The 19848-nt window shown below is 34.8% G+C and overlaps 1 protein-coding gene across 13 annotated transcripts in view; it reads left to right on the top strand.

Moving 5' to 3' along the window:
- Nucleotides 1–19848, top strand: part of ULK4 (unc-51 like kinase 4) — a 233796-nt gene that overhangs the window by 73127 nt on the left and 140821 nt on the right. For all 13 annotated transcript variants that reach the window (XM_084509482.1, XM_084509481.1, XM_084509479.1 and 10 more), the window contains 6 exons: nucleotides 1861–1982; nucleotides 2288–2344; nucleotides 6232–6283; nucleotides 6374–6468; nucleotides 15806–15857; nucleotides 15957–16101. In XM_084509482.1, the coding sequence (XP_084365608.1) occupies nucleotides 1861–1982; nucleotides 2288–2344; nucleotides 6232–6283; nucleotides 6374–6468; nucleotides 15806–15857; nucleotides 15957–16101 (523 nt within the window). The remainder of the gene's footprint in view (nucleotides 1–1860; nucleotides 1983–2287; nucleotides 2345–6231; nucleotides 6284–6373; nucleotides 6469–15805; nucleotides 15858–15956; nucleotides 16102–19848) is intronic.

Below are 19848 nucleotides of genomic sequence, written 5' to 3'. Positions count from 1 at the left end.
ATCCTAGGTGGTTTTTAATATGCATTTAGTTAAGCTCCTTACTGATCCCATCTTCTTCCACCAGATGTAGCTATAAACCAAATAGATTAACAAGTTGTAGAAATTGCCATTGAAGATACATTTAAATAAATGAAATAAAACGATAATCTTGTGGATAAATTTTAAAGTTTGCAGTTGCTGTAGGTAACAAAGTAATTTTATTCAGGTATGTTTAATATATAACCTCTCTCTAGAAGATAGATATAATTTGCTTAGATCACACTAAGAATTGAAACAACTGCATCTATTTATCAACAAATTGACAGAAGTGGTGATTGTGAGACAAATATATAGAAAGAGAGTGGAGGGTTCAACTGATTATTTGTTAATCACAGAGAGGTCTTGTCGAATTATGGTTTTGTTAGTAATTCTAAAGAAAAATGCTTTGATGAAAAGACGATATTTTGTTTTATGTATTTGGAGAGTTTTAGGCAACATTTTCATTAGCAGTATCTTATAGAATGATTCAAATCTTTAAGGATAAGTATTTTTACAATGTAATTTAGTCCCTGGCTCTGTCATTTTGCCTTTGTTGAAAACTGTACTCCATGGGAGCAGAGGAAAAGCATTGCTATTTTTCAACATGAGTAGACTCTGTGACTTTCTTTTAAAGGAAGGGCCTGTTCTGACATGAAAATTGTATAAAATACTGAATCATGTCCTTTATTTGTTTAATAGCTATGTGGTTTCCTTTTTACAGTTTTGTGTAGCTCTCTCATTAGGGAAAACATATAGTAAGTGTTTTTTAAAGACAGGATTTGGCTTATAATATTTCAGGCTAAAAGGACTGGATTTTCTTTCTTTGCATGTGACTTTTCTCTTGCTTCTTCTATTCTTTATTCCATGCAGAAGTGGTCATGGATTTCTGAGACAACAATGTAAGACAAATTCAGCATAATGTTCCTTGGCTTTTATATTTCTCTTCTGAAGTTTGAATTACAGTTCTCACTACTGAAATTAGATTTTTGTTCCCTCATTGTTGTGTCTGAGGTTTGTTATGGACTAAGTTCTCTCACTGACCTGCTGCTACCTCTTTCTGTGAGATCATGAGAGTGTTCTTTAGATAATTAACATCATTGTTAAATCTGTGTTTATGCGTGCTCAGCTGGTGGAAGGCTTTTGAGGAAGTGGGGAACATTGCTTATTTCTTTCTTCTGGTGCTACTGTTGCTGCAGGAAAAATACACTCCTTGAATATTATGTCACCAAAATATGGTGAAGATCTTGGTGAGCTCTAGTGATAGGACAAGGAGTAATAGCTTCAAACTAAAAGAGGGAAGATTTATTCTTTACTCTGCGGGTGGTGAGGCACTGGCACAGGCTACCCAGAGAAGTTGTGGATGCCCAATCCATAGAGGTGTTCAAGGCCAGGCTGGATGGGGCTTTGGGTAAACTGCTCTGGTGGGAGGTGTCCTTGTCCATGGCAGGGGGGTTGGAACTGGGTGATCTTTAAGGTCCTTCCAACCCAAAGCATTCTGTGATTCTTTGATTCTATATCTTTGTAGCTGGAGCAGGAAATTGACCTGTCTGAAAACTAAATAGAAGATAAAGTATTGGATCAGCCTTTTTTTTTTTTAATCATCATGCACTCACATGACCACAATTTCATCAGGAGGGAGAAGGTGGGATTGCAGTGAGGATACTGGAACAGAGATGCCTTTTTTTTTTTTTAATCATCATGCACTCACATGACCACAATTTCATCAGGAGGGAGAAGGTGGGATTGCAGTGAGGATACTGGAACAGAGATGCTTTATAAGTCATTTTGTGCTGTTTAGCAAACTAGTTATGTTAGATCTGTCTGAAATGTTGTTTTCTGTAGGTGACATTCTCAATGCCTTAACAAATGTCTCTGGACGCAAACACCCATCAACGCTTCAGGCCAAACAGCTGAAGATGTGCCTTCCCATGATGCCTGTACTACTTCATCTGGTGACATCCCAGGTACATTTTTTTTCAAAAATTTTTAAACAAAGTACAAACTCTTGCAGTTTCCCACAACCTAACTTCTGCTGCTTAAAAGATCAAATAGATCCTTTTATTAATGTATAATTAGGTTGATGGGTATTTGAGTGAAGTAGCAGCATGAAAGGTGTAAACCTTATTTTTGCATATTGTAGGACAGCTCAAATGATAAATATATATTTTGCCTTCTTTCTCAATATAGCTGCGAAAAAATGTTTTTACTTTTTCTGGTCATAAGGTATACAGTTACTGTAACTTTTAAAACTTTTGCTAAATTCATATAGGTATTTCGTCCCAGGATAGTCACAGAGGAGTTTCTTTTCAACTATGGGACCTTACTTGTGAGTATAACCATCATAAGTTAAATTTTGTTTGCAAAAAATACATATGCATAAATTTTTGGTAATTACTTAATGCAATGAAATTACATTAATAAATTAGAGAGGTCTTTATTCTGAATATTTTTTTTTTAGTTTTGATTTTTGGACTATCATCAATGACATAAAATTCAACGAAGATAAATGCCTTGTTCTGCACCTGGGATGGAATAATGTAGTACACAAGTACAGGCTGGAGAGCAGCTCTCCAGAAAGGTATCTGGGGGTGCTGGTCAACAGCAAGCTCAACATGAGTCTGCAGTGTGCCCTGGCAGCCAAGATGGCAAACTGTATTTTTGTGTGCATTAAATACAGCATAGCCACCTGGTTGAAAGAGGTGATTCTCCCACTATATTTAGCGTTAGTGCAGCCTCACCTTGAATATCGCAAGCAGAGGAGGGCAACAAAGTTGATAAAAGGATTGGAAGGCATGTCCTGTGAGGAGAGGCTGAGGACACTTGGGTTGTCTAGTCTGGAGGAGACCAAGAGGTGACCTCATGGCTCTCTACAACTCCCTGAGGATGGGAAGTGCAGAGGGAGGTGCCGGTCTCTGTTCCCTGGTCACTGATGACATGAGGGAACAGCACAAAGCTGCTCCAGGGGAAGTTCAGACTGGACATTGCAAAAAATGTCTTTACCATGAGGGTGGTCAAACACTGGAACACGGCTTCTTGTGAGGCGGTTGATGCCCAGTGCCTGTCAGTGTTCAACAGGCATTTGGACAATGTCCTCAATAATGTGCTTTAACAATATGCTTGGTTATGAAGTGGTGAGGCAGATGGACTTGATTTTTGCAGGTCCATTCTAACTGAACTGTTCTGTTCTACTCATTTTGTTCTATTGAAAACTACATATATCTACAGCAATCTATTGAGTTGAAGGGAAAATATGCTATCTTGGATTCCAGTGTACTCTGCATATATATGATATATTGCAAATTACTTGTGTACTTTATTTTACCTCTGAGTTAGGTTTACCTTTGAGTTGCACCCAGTATTCTTTATAGATTTTTTGCTGAAGCCCTGACTAGAAATTAATATAAAGTTGCCAGTACTTCTACATTGTATTTAGTTGATGAAAAGCTGAGTATTATAAGCTACAGAGATATTTGTCTCGTAACATCTATAAATAATTTATGATATTAATGATTGTAAATGAACATTTAACTGTCCCATAAGATAGTATAGTTAAAATGAAGTATTACTGTTGTAATATAATTTCCATATATTGAAGCTGTTGTTTCTGCTGAATGAGGAAAAAGCTCATTTCTAAAGTTGCGTAGCAGAGTTAAGCAAATACTTTTAAGTCCGCATGTTCATAAGTGACAGCTATGTATTGATTTCCACAATCGCATGCAGAAGAAATGCTTCACCACAGACAGCTATATTAAATTCTACTGTTCAGGCTCACTTCTCGTTCTCCTTTGACTTGTGATTCCAAGAAAATGTGGGTGTAATTTAGGTCTCCTAGTCAGTGATTGAGAAGAAAGTGTCCTCAAAATGTCTGTAGAAAAATTCACATTACAATAAAGAGAAATGGATGTTGGATTACAAAATATTTTATCTCTTTAAAGCACTTGTAAGTAGCCAGTGGATTTATTAATGGTTTTGAATCAACCATCTAGAAGGTGAAATTCTTTAGTCAATGGTATAGGTACAGGAGGCCAGGTACGACATAGGTTCTCTTTTGACTTTTCTCCAAATAACTTGAACTACTGACTGAGGAAATCAGGCTGGTTATGTTACCACACCTTTTCTCTCAGAGTAAGGAGGGGACCGATTATTTCCTGTCTCTTGTCCTGCTATGTCTGTTGAACAAGGCAGTTCAGGAACTTAAATATGCTATTTCAATTTATGCATAAAAAGTGCAGGGAAGTAGTACATTTGAAAAATGAATATCAAAATAGAGTCTATTTTATATAACTGTGTTATGATATGACTAATGTAATTACTTCTGGAAGAGTAACTATCCGTTCTACCAGGGAACAGTCTACTCTGGAATTTTTTTGTTTAGCAACATTCCCAGTGGCATCTGTAAAGGGACAGTTGATCATCGGCTTGTATTTTTTCAAAGTATTGCACTATAATTGAGGCCTCTAAGACTTGAGCAAGCCAGTCCTTCAGGTTTTTTGTTGTAATTGTTGTTTTGTTTTCTGATTTATTCTGAAATCTTACTCTTTACAATGAAAAATGATTAGGAGTGGAAAGATGTGTGCTTGGTATTGGGAAAGAAAAAAGTAGTTATTTTCCTGTTCATTGTTGTTCAATGTTGTTCATTGACAAATATATTTTTTTCTTGCTGCTTTGAAGTTATTTCTGTCATCACTGTAATTCTCAGTGCTCCTGTGAAAAGAAATTGAGAGGGAGTTGGGACAGTCCTTTCATGTTTTCAGCTGTATATAGAAAGACATGGAAAAGACAGGCTGTGCCCCAGAGGCACAGCTAATAGTAGGCTCCCAGTGCAATGCAATGGGTGCACACTCACCTGCAGTGGCATACACATATTCTCCACTGCTGAAAAAACAGCAGTGTATAAATGCATCTTCTTCTTGTGTTTCCAACAGAAAATTAAGGAAATAAGCAATGGTTATAAGCACAAGAACAGTTTATGTATGAACTATATTGATTTTTCTAGATTAGTCTTGATGCTGTGGTTATGTGTGAAACTGTCTTAAATGAGCAAACAAAATAATTTGCTCTCTTCCAAAACAAATTAATTACATTATAACTGTAATTTTCTTCAAATGATCAGGAAGGTAAAACACCTGCTTTTTTAACAGAAACAATAGCTTTTTATGACTGCCTCTGAGATATTTTCAGATTATGAAATATACAATTAATTTCTATCTGAATTCCTAATTAGAGAAGAATCCTTTAGCTGTTTCTCACATACTGTGGAAAAGTAACCCATGTAAGCACTTCTGCCAATTTAATATGTAATAACAAAGCTGTAATTGATAAAGCAATATGAAACAAGTGTTTCAAAGCAATCGTTTTCTTAATGCTTTACATAATATAAATATATAAAGTTGTGTGCACACTGAAAATCAGATGTTATCCATGATATGTTCTCTGTATATTAAATCAGCAAATAAAAACATATCATAAATTTGGCTGAGAAGTTCTCCTTCTCTAGCAAGTGCCATTAACACGTCTTTTGCATATCCTGTGAAATAAACAGCTATGCTAAAAAGTGGAAGCAAAAGAGTGAAATCAAGATTAAAAGGCAAAAGAATAGTGGGTGTACATGTACAATATTTACTTATCCCAGATTATTAATACTTCATTGTTCCTGTTCTTCCAAATGATGAGTTATTTAAGTGATTTAGTAGAAGGCTATGCCTTTTTCTATGCACTCTTGTGCGTAAGTGTATCCATAGTGTTGCGTAGAAGGCATGGAGATCAAAAGATGGTACAAATAACAGAAAATTGCATTTTCCGGAAGAGTCTTTGGTCTTTTTAGTGAGTTATTTTAACATAGGCATATACAAGGTAGTTCAAAGGCTTTTTAGAAAGTACAGTTTTCTGTTAACAATAAAGTAAGACATTTAATTACTGCCTATTTAGCTGGAAATGCTATCATTCCTGACATTAGTCAAAGTAACGGTCCTTACTGTACCCTACATTTAAGTGTCCAGCAGCATTAAAAACTTGCAAAATTATTTTATAATAGCCAGAACATGGATGCTTTGTCTTTCATATCTAAATTATTATGAGAATTCCTAACTGCATGTACATTAACATTTTGTATTTACACAGCCTTTAAAGAATTTCATATTGTAATTAATCGGTAGTTATGCTTCTTCATTTTTGTTTCTAAAGTGTTTCAAATAAATGCTTCTTCTTCTGTAGAATTTTATCCGATCTATAGATTCAGGAGAAACCAACTTGGATGGAGCAATAGGTAAGATAATCTATGATATTGCTGCACTTTCATATGTAGGCATTATAACTGTTGCATTTTGAAAAGAAATATAATGATTTTTACCAATAGGACCAGCTGCATCAGAAGAATTGATTAAGACTACTTTATCAACATTTGAAGCAGTAACACAGCATCCTGTCTTGTTGACACGCCATTGCACGACAGTAAGTCTGGCAACAAATTAATTAATTGCAGGGTAGTTGGCTGAAACCTATTGATAAATTGAATGTTTTGAAGATTTAGAAGCTGTTTGAATTATGCGTTAAAATGTATTGTGGTTCTATCTGACAAGAATATTTTATTGTTTATAAATAGATTTAAATTTCAAGGACAAAGTAAAGCATTTGGACTTGGTTTACTACATTTGGTTCAAAAATTACAGAGAGAATGAGACAGATATTTGCTTAAGGTTTGGCAATAGCAGTTCTTGAAATGATTTTCATATAAATTTAACACTTGATTCTGTAAGCAAGTATGTTGCTACATATTCATGATTTTTTTTCCACTTTGTCTTTATGCTTTCAATATATCTTTGAAAAAACAGTTTTGAGGGGTTGAAGACACCATTTCATCAATACCATTCCCAGTGAAATCATCAACAAGAGTAACAGTTTATAACAGTTATGATATTTTTGTTTGCATGTGTGGATGTTTTTCTCAAAGTATAACTGTTTGCTTACCTAAAATTGTATTACGATTACTAAACCCACATATTGTATGTCTCACATATCACTAAAAATTTGTTTTCTTCAAAGTTTTTGGTTAGTTTTTATTTGAGCTAAGCTGGTTGAATACAATAGTTATGCTATGAAATAATTGTCAGCAAAACAGTAGGTCAGAAGGCTTGAATTAGTGATTGACAAATCATTGTAAGTTGTCCCAATGTGCCTGAATTTTGTGCCTGAATTCCCAGCAAAAGTATGACCCACCATACTTAATGGGATGACCATTTAAGTCCTATTGAAATGTGTGTTTCTGTACTGAAATTAAGTTAAGGGGACACTCATTATAGCACTTAAGTCAAGCACCTAAAACAGCTTTATTTTATCAAGTTACGCTAGATAAGAATGAGTGTGTCTTATTTTGACAGAAATATGTACCATATTTTATAGAGGTCTGTCAACATTTACTAAAATTGCAATACCTTCTGTCCGCACATTAAGTAGGATTCACCTAGCTGCTGTTTAAACTTTAATGGTCTGGTTCTTGTTTTGTTTTGCTCTGGAAAAATAGCATGAAGGGGATAGCTCCCTTTTACATCCCTTCCTCCTCTGCTCCTGTCCCCTCATTCAGTACAACATTATAGTGAATTATAGGGAATGACTGTCCCACTCTCTTGTAAATAACCCTTGGCTAGTAAGAAGTGAGTTTTACTTAAGTACCTAAATCAGTGGGGAACAATTTACTTCATCACACATGTTGAAAGTTTTAGTTGTTTGTTTAAAGCCCATATGAACACATCAAGTAAGATGTAGATGTAGATAAAACTTCCTGCCTTTCCAATGACTGTGAATTTATGACACACATTGCTTTAGTAAAATAGGTTCTATGATTCAGAATGTCTGTATCAAAATTTATTAATTTAAGAATAACTATATCTTTGCCAATGAACAATTTTCTTTTTTTATTAGTTTGAGAAAATAAAATTCATTACTTTGTTCACTCATTTTCAGAAAGAACAGTTCTCCCTAGTTTAAGCCTTCCTGACACTCAACAAATAGCCATTCAGACAGAAAATAAAGTGGAGAAAGTGCCTTTAATTCAGTATGTTAAATTCAAGAAATTGTCCACTGTAATTAATAATCTCTAACCACATCTGCCACTAGTGGTGCAAACAGTAATTAGTTTAATACTATTTACGAAGTCTAGTGTGCTAATTATACTTGAATGTACAGCTTACATTACTTCAGAGGAAAGTGGTACTTCATCTTCTATGATGCATACAGAATATTTTTAGAAATGCTGTTACTCAAGGGATATCTTCTAATTGCTGCTCACTGTGCATGACTGGAATCTATGAATATAAATGCCAGCACCCAGTGGAACTTGGTGCTTTTTTTAAAAGTTGAAGCTAGACATGTTCAAGGTTCCAGATCAATATTTAAGTATAGCAGCGGTTAATAGGAAACTCTTTTACTGAGAGAAATGTGTATTTTAGGTTGATCTCTGATGCCTTGATTGTTCATTTAGTCAAAGTTGGATATGAGCAGCATTTTATGAAGGGGAGAGTGGGGAAAAAAAAAAAACAACATTCTTGAGGATGTGTTTTTTCCACTATAACTGTGATATTTCTTTAAAATTTCTAATCAGAAATTAAATTCAGATTTTTAACTAGGTTTAATTAATTTAATAATAAATGAGGTTACATTAAGCAAGCAGAACCAGTGTTTTTTGTTTAGGTCTGACTTAATTTCTCTGCAATGAAAGTTCTGTAAGTTAAGATGAGTTTAAGAGTAACATTTCTGTGTTTTTTTTTCCACTTTGAGAAGAAAAAAAATACGCTTTTTCTGGGTTTTAGTTTGTTTGATTTCCCTTTGTATTTGTACCTTGAACAAAGAAGGTTGAACAAATTGATTTTCGTGATCAAATTTCTGATTGCCATCGACCTGAAGAAAGTTATTGAGGAGATTAATTTCTGTGGTGACTGACTATATTTTATATTGCTAAATATGGTAAAATTAAGTGAAACTAATTTAAAGGAGTGCCAGTAATGAGCAGTCATTTCATTTTGTATGCAGTTGTTTGCATTTTTACAAGATATAAAGTAGAGAATAACAGTAAGTGCAACTCAGCATGTTTTGACCAAACTGTACTCAAATATTATGATGAAGGCCCTCAAAAAGAATCTATATAGGCTGGAATGGGACATAAGCCATGGTTTTGTAAACCAGCACAGATCCATGTGTTTGTTTCCTCCTTATACCTGAAACAGAAAACTATTTAATAAATTCAGATAATAAGTGTTATAAATATATATATGTAAATTTTGGTAAAGGTTCAAATTTAATTAAGAATTATGTACCACAAGTATAATTAGTATATTTCTTCTCTTTCTCTGTTAAGTGTACTCATTTGCCAAAAAAAAAAGGACCAATAGTAATTCAGAGTGCTTTGAGCAGTGATGAGGTTCATGATAGCAGTCAATCAGTTCCTGTGGGAATCCTTTTTGTACTCTAACTAGCTCCTAAAAATGCTCTCCACACTGCACAGACAATCTTTTACATGAAGCATGAAAGTTCTCTGGTTGAGACAAAAGTTGTCAGCTATGATTCTCCTCCTAAAGGTTTCAGAACCTATTTTTAAAAATCAGGCCTAAATAAAAGAACCTTGAACCCGATGAGTTGCTTGATGGGAAGTCAAGGGAAAAGCAGTATGACATGGAAAACTACTGACTGACAATATGAGAGTTATTATTTTTACCGCACATGACAACAGGGGATAGAAACTTTAGCAACTGCTTCTCTCAGCTCATCTTAGTCTTTTCTTTATTCAGCATCAATGTGTTCTTCATCCATAAGCTGTTCTGATCTAACCACTGACACCCTAATTTTGTCAATGTAGGGCATGACTATGTGGACATATTTTACATCATTTCATCAATCACTCCTGCTTTTCAAGCAGATTAAAAGCATACACCCCATGTGGCTTTCTGTCTATTACACTAATCCACATGACACAAGGCTTTTTTTTGGTGTGCAAAACCAGTTCTGTACTAATTGACATATTAAGTCAGTCAATCAGTGCTGTCTCTTCCCTGAAGTAAAAAAAGAAAAAGAAAAAAAAAAAATCTCAATGAAGATTCTGTAGTTCTGAAGACTTTTCAACAAAAATTACAAAAATGTCATCCTTCTCCCCAATTCATTCTTACATGTATTATATTATTGTTTCCATTACATTCTGAGAGATTACTGGGAATATAAAGAACACTGAGGAGCATGCTGTGCCTGCAGCAGATGCTTTAAGAAATTTGAAGGCAGCACAATTCTTATCCCATGGTCACTCAGCAGCAACTTTGTATGTGGAATTTTAATGAGCATAAATGTCAGGGTGATGTTGGTTGTTGTGGATCTTACTTGGGACTGGAAATAAGGTTCTGGAAGCTGATCGTCGTTGCTTTATTACATTCTGCTTTGAATTGTGGGTAAGGAGAAGGTATTTGTTAGTAGTTGTAAATTAGACACGTGCACACTGAAAAGAATAAGAGACCTCAAGAAAAATCTCTGAAGGTAGTGTGCTTTGTCATTTGCAAGCATGGGTAAGGTAGCTGCATGGAATGGGCAATGTAGTTTCTTTATTTCCAGTCCACCCTGTGTGACACCAAATGCAAAGACTTTGTCCATAAACACTGCCCTGAAGAGCTCTGGAACTCAGCTGTAAGCAAGGTAAAGATTCTTTAGGCTGGTAATGTTAGTCATATTGAGGCAAGTTCTGTGGCCTTGAGAAGAGAGTTAAGCTACCCATAAAAACGTAGCCTATGTTGCAGGTGATAACAGGTAATGTTGGCTATATGCTAGTTTGTTAATACGTGGCGGTTGCATGTATGTGTTGAGTAGCTGAATTCATCCTTGTTGACTAGCACAAGTGAATGGATGTGTAGTTCTCCATCATAGGGTTCCTTCCCTAAATAGGAATATGCTAGTATGGGACCCTTCCTCTGTGAGCCCTTGCAGTGTTATAACAGCTCTTTAGCGCTTATATATGGAGCTTTGACATTGCTTGGTGAAGTTAAGGAAAAGCTGAGGCAATGTTTCTTTCTTTTGAATGTAGGAAAGTTTATTTAGGGTGCTGGCCTTATGTGTCTAATGTGGCCTGTACAGTAGAGACAAAAAGAAAGACTGAAATCACAGTTGTCTCTTCCAAGCCTCCTCCCATTAGTGCTTGAATACTTCATTACTCTGAAGATACGGCTTGCCTCTCTTTCTCTTTTGAAGGTTAAAGGAACACTGAGACTTTACAGAAGATTTTCCATTAAACTGTGGTTTGCTTCCAATAGATCTGATCTGTGTAGCTGATAAAATTCTGTAGAAAAGTGAGTACAGCTTTTGCTGGATGCTCAGACCTCAGTAGTAAAGTTTTCCTTGCAGGAATCAATGTTATTAAGAAGACAGATGTTCTTTTTTGGATTGTTTTTTTGGGTTTGGATACTCTACTTGGATTTTCAGAAAGTTTTTGACAGTCAATGCACCAAAGACTCTTAAAATCCATCAGTGGACCTTTCCTCTTATCTTATAGATCAGCTTCTTTTACGTAGTTAAAATTTAGTAAGTAGAGAACTGAGATCAATTTTAAAAGTGTAGGTATATTAAGAAGGATGCATTACAAAGATCTATGTTGCTATTTATAAGTAATTCAGAAAAGGGGATGAATAGTGAGGTGCCAGCTGACTGATGATGCTAAGTTATTCACAGTAGTGAAAACTAAAATTGACAGAAGAGTTGCAGAAGGTTTTCAAGATACTGAGTAAAAGAACAACATAATGATTTTCAAGATACTGAGTAAAAGAACAACATAATGACATGCAGTTCAATACTGATAAATGTCAAGTGATGCACATAAGGAAAATCATCCAATTATGCCTATACGATGTCAGTCTCTAAACTACTTGTAACTGTTTTGGCTATCTTTTAGCATAGTTTTTCTATGAAAATGGTGGTGTTACATTCAACTGTAATCAGAAAGACAACTAGATTATTAGAAACGACTGATAAAAGACCACAGAAAACACCACAGTGCCATAGAAGTCCATGATTCCCTCCAGTCTTGGATACTGAGGTCTTCGATAGTTGTGGTCTTTCACTCTAAAAGAGAAAAAGTACAGTTTGATGTTGCAAGGAGGGACTGAACAGATAAAAAGTTCAGCTTGGAAATGAAAGAAGGAGCATATAAATTAATGGATGGCATGGAAAAGATGAATTAGAAATAATTATTCATGTTTTTTGAGTGAGTATCAAGTTGGTAACTAGATAGGTGTTTTAAAATAAAGTGCTTTTTCATAAAGCATAACTGAAGTATGGAATTCAGTGTTGTAAGTATTGCACATGCTAAAAGTATAAATACATTTTAGGTAAGATTGGACAGATATATGAAGAAATGTTGGTAAGCTTTTATTAAATGCAAAAATACTGATGCAATTTCAGCTTAGGAAAATTTCTTAACTCGAGTTGCTAGAAGCTAGAGATGTACAAATCTAGAAGCTTTGTGTGCTTCTCCTATTCTTATTCTTTTCCTTTCCAATTGTTAGAAACAGGATTACTAGGTTTGAACTACATTTTTCCTTGGTCTTGTGCATACGTAGTATAGCTGGGAGATGTGACTGTAATGTGTATGAAAATTTCTAGTAATTCATTGCTATTTTTTTCAGTACCGATGACAGCATAGTCGTTGAATGCCACAATCACAGAATTATACAATAGTGGACTTGTGCAGTTAGGGAGGGGTCCATTGTGGACTAGGTATCAGTCTCCTTAGTAGGTGGTAGGAACCCAGATATAGCTATGATCATACCAATATTCAAACTAATATTAAAACTATCTAGTCTATTTAGGCATAAATTATATTTCCTACTTTTTTTTTTTTTAATTGTAAATGGTCATAATGATAAAGTCTGAAAAGAAAATATCTGAATACCTTCATGCATACATGGAGATTCGATGCCAAGAAGATGTCAGCAGTCGTTTAAAAGAATAAAAAAATGAATCCTTGCTTGAGTATTTGTTTCAATAGCTCTAAAAATACCAAAAGAGTGATAAGATGCTTCTGTATACTAACCTTATAGAAATTTATTAAATTTGCTGATTAATTTATTTAAAGTATTTTTATGTACTGAATACAGTATTATTATGCTTTCCTCTCATACACTCCAGTTTATTTCACCTTGATATCTTGTTTTTAAATTTGTGTGCACATTGCATCACAAAATAATTTTCCATAGAGTTAGTGCTACTGCACCAAATTGAAATGAGGCAAACACCTGCTGTGGAGCATTCCATTCTAAACAGATTGCCAAAACTGGGGTTTCTATTAGTAAAAGGTCAGAAAAAAGCTACTAAAATTATTTAAGACCTAATGAATGTTCTTTACAATGACAGTTAAAATATATTTATCTTAGAAAACACTGGTTTGACTGCATTATCTAATGCGGAAGGACTGTCATTAATACTAGATGAAGATGAAAGGAAATCTAGGTTTCAGAAATCAAAGTCGCATCATACTGCTGTGTACTGCCATCTTAATCGGTGTCAGTCTGACTCAGTGCTGCTGCTAAGTGATTTTTAATATTCCACATCCATACATTGCTTCAGATAAATGAGAGATGTTCTTTTGCCTTGTTTCTGTCTGACAGCTTTAATTTACTACTTAAACGTGTCTCTTCATTTGAGGAGCATTGCAGTAGGTTGAACTGTTCTTTTGGATTGAAGAACCTTAAGTACATACATTTTTTAACCTTACAAGTTTGTGATAGCGGATCAGTTACCATTTGCAGAACAGTTTAGAGACCTACAAATGGAGCAGTTAGAGTGTAGTGTATTATTTATCTTTCTACGGACTAAGATGAAATATTTCAAAATGATGACATTACGAAAGGCACTAGCTGCATGCATGATATATAGCATTATCTGTATAGGTATAAAGGCTATCTGTACTTGCAAGAGTAAACCAACTTCCATACCTCAAGCAAATTCCTTTACCTCTTTTATTGAAAGCATGTAACAAAGGGATTTTTTGTAATTTTTCAGAAGTGAAAAAAAGCCGAAGTCTAAACAAATCCCTTAAAGCCAGGGATTCCTTTAACAGAGACCACCAACTAGCAATGCAATAGTTAACTAAAATAGCTCTAGTTACTGCTGACTAGAGCCTAATTTCATTTAGTGACCCCTTTGCATTGTGTATTTTCAGCTTCTGTAGCTTTTTCTTAATAGTAGATGTTTAACTCTAGAGGAGTTACATCTTCTAGATTTTAATCACTAAAACAAAACACACAGGGAATTATAATCCAGTCTTACTGCACCAAATCCTATTCATGGTGTAGTAAAAGCCTACACAGTAATTTTATTTATATAAATAAAACCAAGGGCAAGCTGTGTATCCATGATGCATACTTAAAAATTACCAGGCTGTCTCTGTCCATCTCTCCCCAAAATAAAATAAATTAAATATCTAAACTTGCTGATTTCAAATGGAATGGAAGAAGTAGGAAAAACAATATAAAAATATACTCCAATACCTTAATAAATGTTTGACCTTCCTTTTTTTTTTTTTTTTTTTAAGAATCCTGAGTAATGCCATAGCTGAAGCATAACAAGTGTTTCTTTCTGTTGTAAGTCCTGTATGACATTCCCACTCTTATGTCTCTTCATGCTGATGTTGTTTTGCACCACCTGCATCTGGATACTTAGTATACTTCTCTGTTCTCTTTGAGGGTATGTTGAAGCTAGAGGTACCTTTCCAAACCAGTCACCAAGGAGGAGATGCTGTCAGCAAATCTGGAGTAGCACAATGGCAGTAGGGGCAGGGTTGTATGGGAGAGTACCTCTGAAAGAACAGAGTGATAATGTAGAATAATTTGCAAGTAGAACAGTAATCATTTTGAAGAAAAAAATATCTGCAAAGTAGGGGAGACTGTCTGTCCTGGAGTATTTAGGAAGTACTATTTCAAACCATCTCCATCTAGATTTATGAGAGTTAAGAAATAAACAGTAGATTCTGTACTATTTCCACTCTCTTTTGGTTTTTAGTCCTGCTTCAGGCACCCAAAATTAGGATAAATGATTTTCTTCAGATTATAGCTGTGATTCTTACTTTTGATCTGAAGTCTGTCCTAGACAAAGGATCAGGTCTAAGTTATCAGAATAAATAGCCTAATATTGTATTCATATACAAAGATATCATTCCGATTTTTCATGCAATTATTTCATTTTTTGTTCATATTAAGATCTCTAAAGCCTGTACGGTCTAAATAGTTCTTTTACTAATGACTTAAGACTTAGCAATGTATTCTCTTAAATAGAATACTTATAATACTCTGTTTTTAATATTAAATATATAAAACTAATTTTTATCATAGTTTCCGTAAATTGATTTCAGATGGAACTAAGCCGACTAGTTCTGTGACAGATGATCAATCTGTAATTCAGCACGCGCATAGATAATAAAGAGTTGACTGATTTATTTTCCATATTTTAAATCTTAAGTCTGTAAACTTAAATTTTAATGGAAATTCTTACATCTGCACTAAATTCTGTATTTTAAATGAAAATACACTCTCAATGAACTATACCAAAGTTGATATTGTTTTCTGTGTAAGTTACTCTCTGTAACTTTATTACAGCTTACCAAAGAAAAGTGTACTTGGTGGCTTTATAAGTGTGATTATGGATGGTTTTCCATGATTATTCATCTCTTTGATTAAGGGCTCCAGCAGTGGAATAAACATAGATATGTCTCTGTTCTATTTTTCCCCGTGAATAATCTAAACCAGATCTTTCTAATCCTCTGTTTTAGGTTGAAGACTGCGTTCTCCCACCACTAGTTTCTTTGGTCCATGGTCAGAATGGTAAGTATACGGCCACATCAACTACAGTTTCCATGAATTCCACATTTTGTTTTAATTAGACTTCAGTGTGGTCACATTCTTGGCACCTTTATTTTTAAGTGGAATGGAGACTCTTCAGCTTGCGGTTGCTCTCAGAAACCACATCACTGCTCTTAAGCCACGAGGTCATGGCTGAGGAGAAAGGGGAGAGCCTCGACTCAAACAGCAAGCTTCTGTCTCTCATTAGAGATTCCTTGCTGCCTCAGTAAGTATAATATTGTTGCTTTAGTGGGGAATAACTTGATATTCAATCCATTTTGACAGCATATTTGTTTTAAATACCCTTTTTATGTTTAAATGGCAAAATGAAAAAAAGAAATGGTAATTAGCTGCTGTCTGAGTTCTGTGCCCAACATCTCTCTCCTAGGTTAATTCAGAACTTGGTTGTTTATAACACCACCACCACTTCTGTCTGACACTAATTTTTGCATCTTGGTGATACTGTGCCTCTGGCCGCTCTTGTTTCTTGAAGTGTCCCCTAACTGTGATTTAAATACCCTCTCTTTGTTCAGCTGATAAAGTCAGAGCATTCTAACGCCAGCATCTTCACTATTGTGGGTACTGTGGCCTCCCGGATGACATTTTAAGATCATATGGAATGGCTTATAACTTTCAAAAAAAGGAAAAGTTACACGATAATTAGTCCTCCGTGTTCACAGAAGGATTATTGTTTCTAAACTGCTGTCCTTTCCCACTGCCCCAAGCAACAGAAAAACCCTGTGCTAGTGGATGAAACTACAGCCTGTGGGCCAGCTGTGGCCTGGAACTTAATTTATATGGCATATAGTCAAATGAGGCCTGTCATTTCAAAATGACTTGGATCTGAACCTGCTTTGGCAGGGGGTTGGACCCGATGATCTCTGGAGGTCCCTTCCAACCCCTACAATTCTGTGATTCTGTCTTTATGCTCACCTGCGTGTGTTATGCATATGTGTACTGTGGGCTGATAACATCTCAGTAGAGAGAAAGAGAACACAAACATAGGATGAGTACAGTAAAGACGAAAATTATCTTTCACATTATTTCAGGATAATGTTACAGTGCATTTTAATGTGTGGTCTTCCAAAGTTAGTAATTGTCAATACTTAGCTGCCCTAAGTGAGGAAATTGTTCCCCACCCCTACATTCAGTAAGTGACAGAAGGGTGGAGGAATGGATGCTGGATTATGATCAGAAACATAGTGCCTTCCCTAAAAATGAGACTGTCTCTTGCTAATTGACTAATACTCTTAAAATTCAAGAACCAAAGTGCTGTCTGTGCAATATTTGTAAACTTTTCTTTGTGAGAGAAAATGGGAAGGAAATCTTAGTGATATATAGAGAAGCTAATTTTCAGATCTTTCTTCACACTGTTTTTTGAACTGGAAAACAGAATTTTTAGTATGAATTAAAATGGAAACCAGAAATATTAAAGAATAAAGTATACATATTATTAGAAGCTGTCAGATACTTTTCTTCAGATAGGGTAAGAGACTTCAAGTCAAGCAAGACCAAGTTCTGTCTTTGAAACTTGCTCTTTGAAGACATACCCGTCTTAAAACATGTTCCTCATAGAGCTGGGGGAGTGGTAAGGCTAACTCCAAACTAGAAGAAGACAACCAATATACTACTGTCTCCTCTTCTAATTAGCTCAATTGGGTGACAAAGCTTTATTATGATTCTACTGAATATGATTCTACTCTGGAGAATTCAGTTGTGCTATCTTTGCATGCATTGTATTGTAGATGTATAAAAAAATTTTGCAGTAGCTCAGAAAGCTCGGAAGCTAGGTTCCAGGCTTGGCTTAAATATTTCCTGAATCAGTTCCTTTTTCTCACCAATAGAGATGAGATAATACTTGCATTTGAAAAACATTTTGAGATTATTTTAAGAAAAAAAAAAAAAAAAAAAGAGAGAATTGGAATATACATCAGCTAGATATAAACAAATTTCACTCTAGTTTAGGAGCATGATAGAACAGCATGTAAATCTTTTAATAATTCAGAAAGAGTTAACGAGTGTTGATGTATTTAATACATTATTAGAACCTGCGAGTTGATCCAGTGCTTAGTAAGTATGTTCAGCTGTGGGGCGCAGGTAATCAATGCAAAAAGGCACAGGTGGAACAAAAAGCAGAGGAGGGTTGAAGGATTTTCTGCAGAAAAGAAAATTAAGCCTTAGTTTTGATTTGAAAGTCTCTAAACTGAGTTTTGAGAAAAATTAGAAAAGGAGACTAAAGGAAGACCAAAGCAGCCGTTTTAGATATCAGAAAATACACTAAAGGTAAGTTGTGTTCAACATTGTTCAAGGTATGGATCAGAAAATATTTATGGGAGGTAGGAATGAATCTTCATACAGTCTCCACAGAGCTCAATAGAAGCTTTATCTGAACGTAAAGGAGTCTGGCCTAAATCTATGAAGAGAGGCTTAAGATTAGATGCAGGCTCGATCTCAAGAAGTAACAGTTACTTGAAAACTATGAGATAGAAAGTAAAGCCTGTACTTAGAGACTGAAGAGATGTTTGCTTAAGTTGTTTAGTCTTTTTGTTCCTGGACAAATGATGGGACAGAACGTGACTCAGCTGGAGGACAGTCAAAAGATGAGAAATGTAATGGCTGCTTGATCGTGGGCACTCTGTGGGGAAGAAGGTATTTCTACCCCTCTTAATCCTGCTTTTTAAGAGATGAGAGCTGTTGGGTATTCATCAGAAAGGCATCTAGGTTTAACAATTTAATTTAAGTGTAAAACTTACTCAGAAAGTAGAATTTCAGTCACTATGCATTAAATATAAATTTCCTGTCAATGCAGGAAAAATAAGTGCTTACCATTTTTTTCCATATCTTCTGCATTATCAGTAGAAGTGTTCTTTCATTAAATATTTGTTCATTTGTAGATCAGAAGGTTAACTTTCTTATAGGACTTCAATCAAATGAAATAGTCTTATTTGATTTAACATCATTGAGATGTTACTTTTCCTGAGCTTTTTGTAACCAAAATGAAACTTTCTTCTATAGGAAATGAATGAAGTAAATCATTTCTATTACATATCCAGGTTTTTAAATTAGAAATTCAAACATCAGCCCTTTGTCATTTAATTCTTAATATTCTTTAATATTCCAATATGATTTGACATACTATCATTGAAAACTTATGTTGGAACCAGCAACAGGAGAGTAATGTGTTTTTAAAGATTAGCTTGCTCTCAGTAGAGTGTCAAACCAGTTCTTCAAGTACAAAATCCTGGATACTTGAAATAATTTGTAGATAAAATATTTAGTCTTTAAGAGCTTAAGAGAATCCATATCCTACAATCTCTTTAGGTCCTCTTTTCACTCTTGCTTATGGAAAAGACTGACAAAATAACTTCTTGCACTGCAGTACAGGGAGTTTGCAGAACCGTTATAAAATGCTTTCTAAAACTGTCGTTACTAAATTGGTTTACGTTTTGAAGTGGCAAGGAAATCATTGAATGAACTCATTCATTTAACAGAGTCTCTCAAGCATGGAATATTTTCCCTTTACGGAAGATTCATATATTCATAGTTCCTAAAGGTCTTTATTCAAGCTATGTGTTTATATTAATTGCTAAGACATTCATTTTAGTAATCTGTGTTTTCTCATGTGGTATTTGGTTTGATGGATCACTGCACCTTCCCTTAGAAATACTTTTTACTAATGCTTTCTTTGGAGAAAAAAAAAGAGTTTGAAGTAAATGGAAATAAAGACTTTTTTTAATTGAACTCCAAGGAATTATGCTGCTAAGTGTGCAGATTATTACTAATCTCTCTCAGATGTAAAAAATAGATGGCTTAAAATGCTTTAAAGTGGACTCCATTTAGAGGAGGTATCAATGTGCTTATAATCAAACAAGTGTATCACAAAGTATCAGATTTTTATTCTAGCATGGCTGATTCATTCATTATTATTGCTAGGAATTAACATATTCTGGAGAACTAAATCCATGTTTTGTGT

This window comes from Aythya ferina (genome assembly GCF_964211825.1).
Source record: "Aythya ferina genome assembly, chromosome: 2".
NCBI lineage: Eukaryota > Metazoa > Chordata > Aves > Anseriformes > Anatidae > Aythya > Aythya ferina.
Note: the sequence above shows the minus strand (reverse complement) of the source record. Positions and strands in the feature narration are given on the sequence as shown.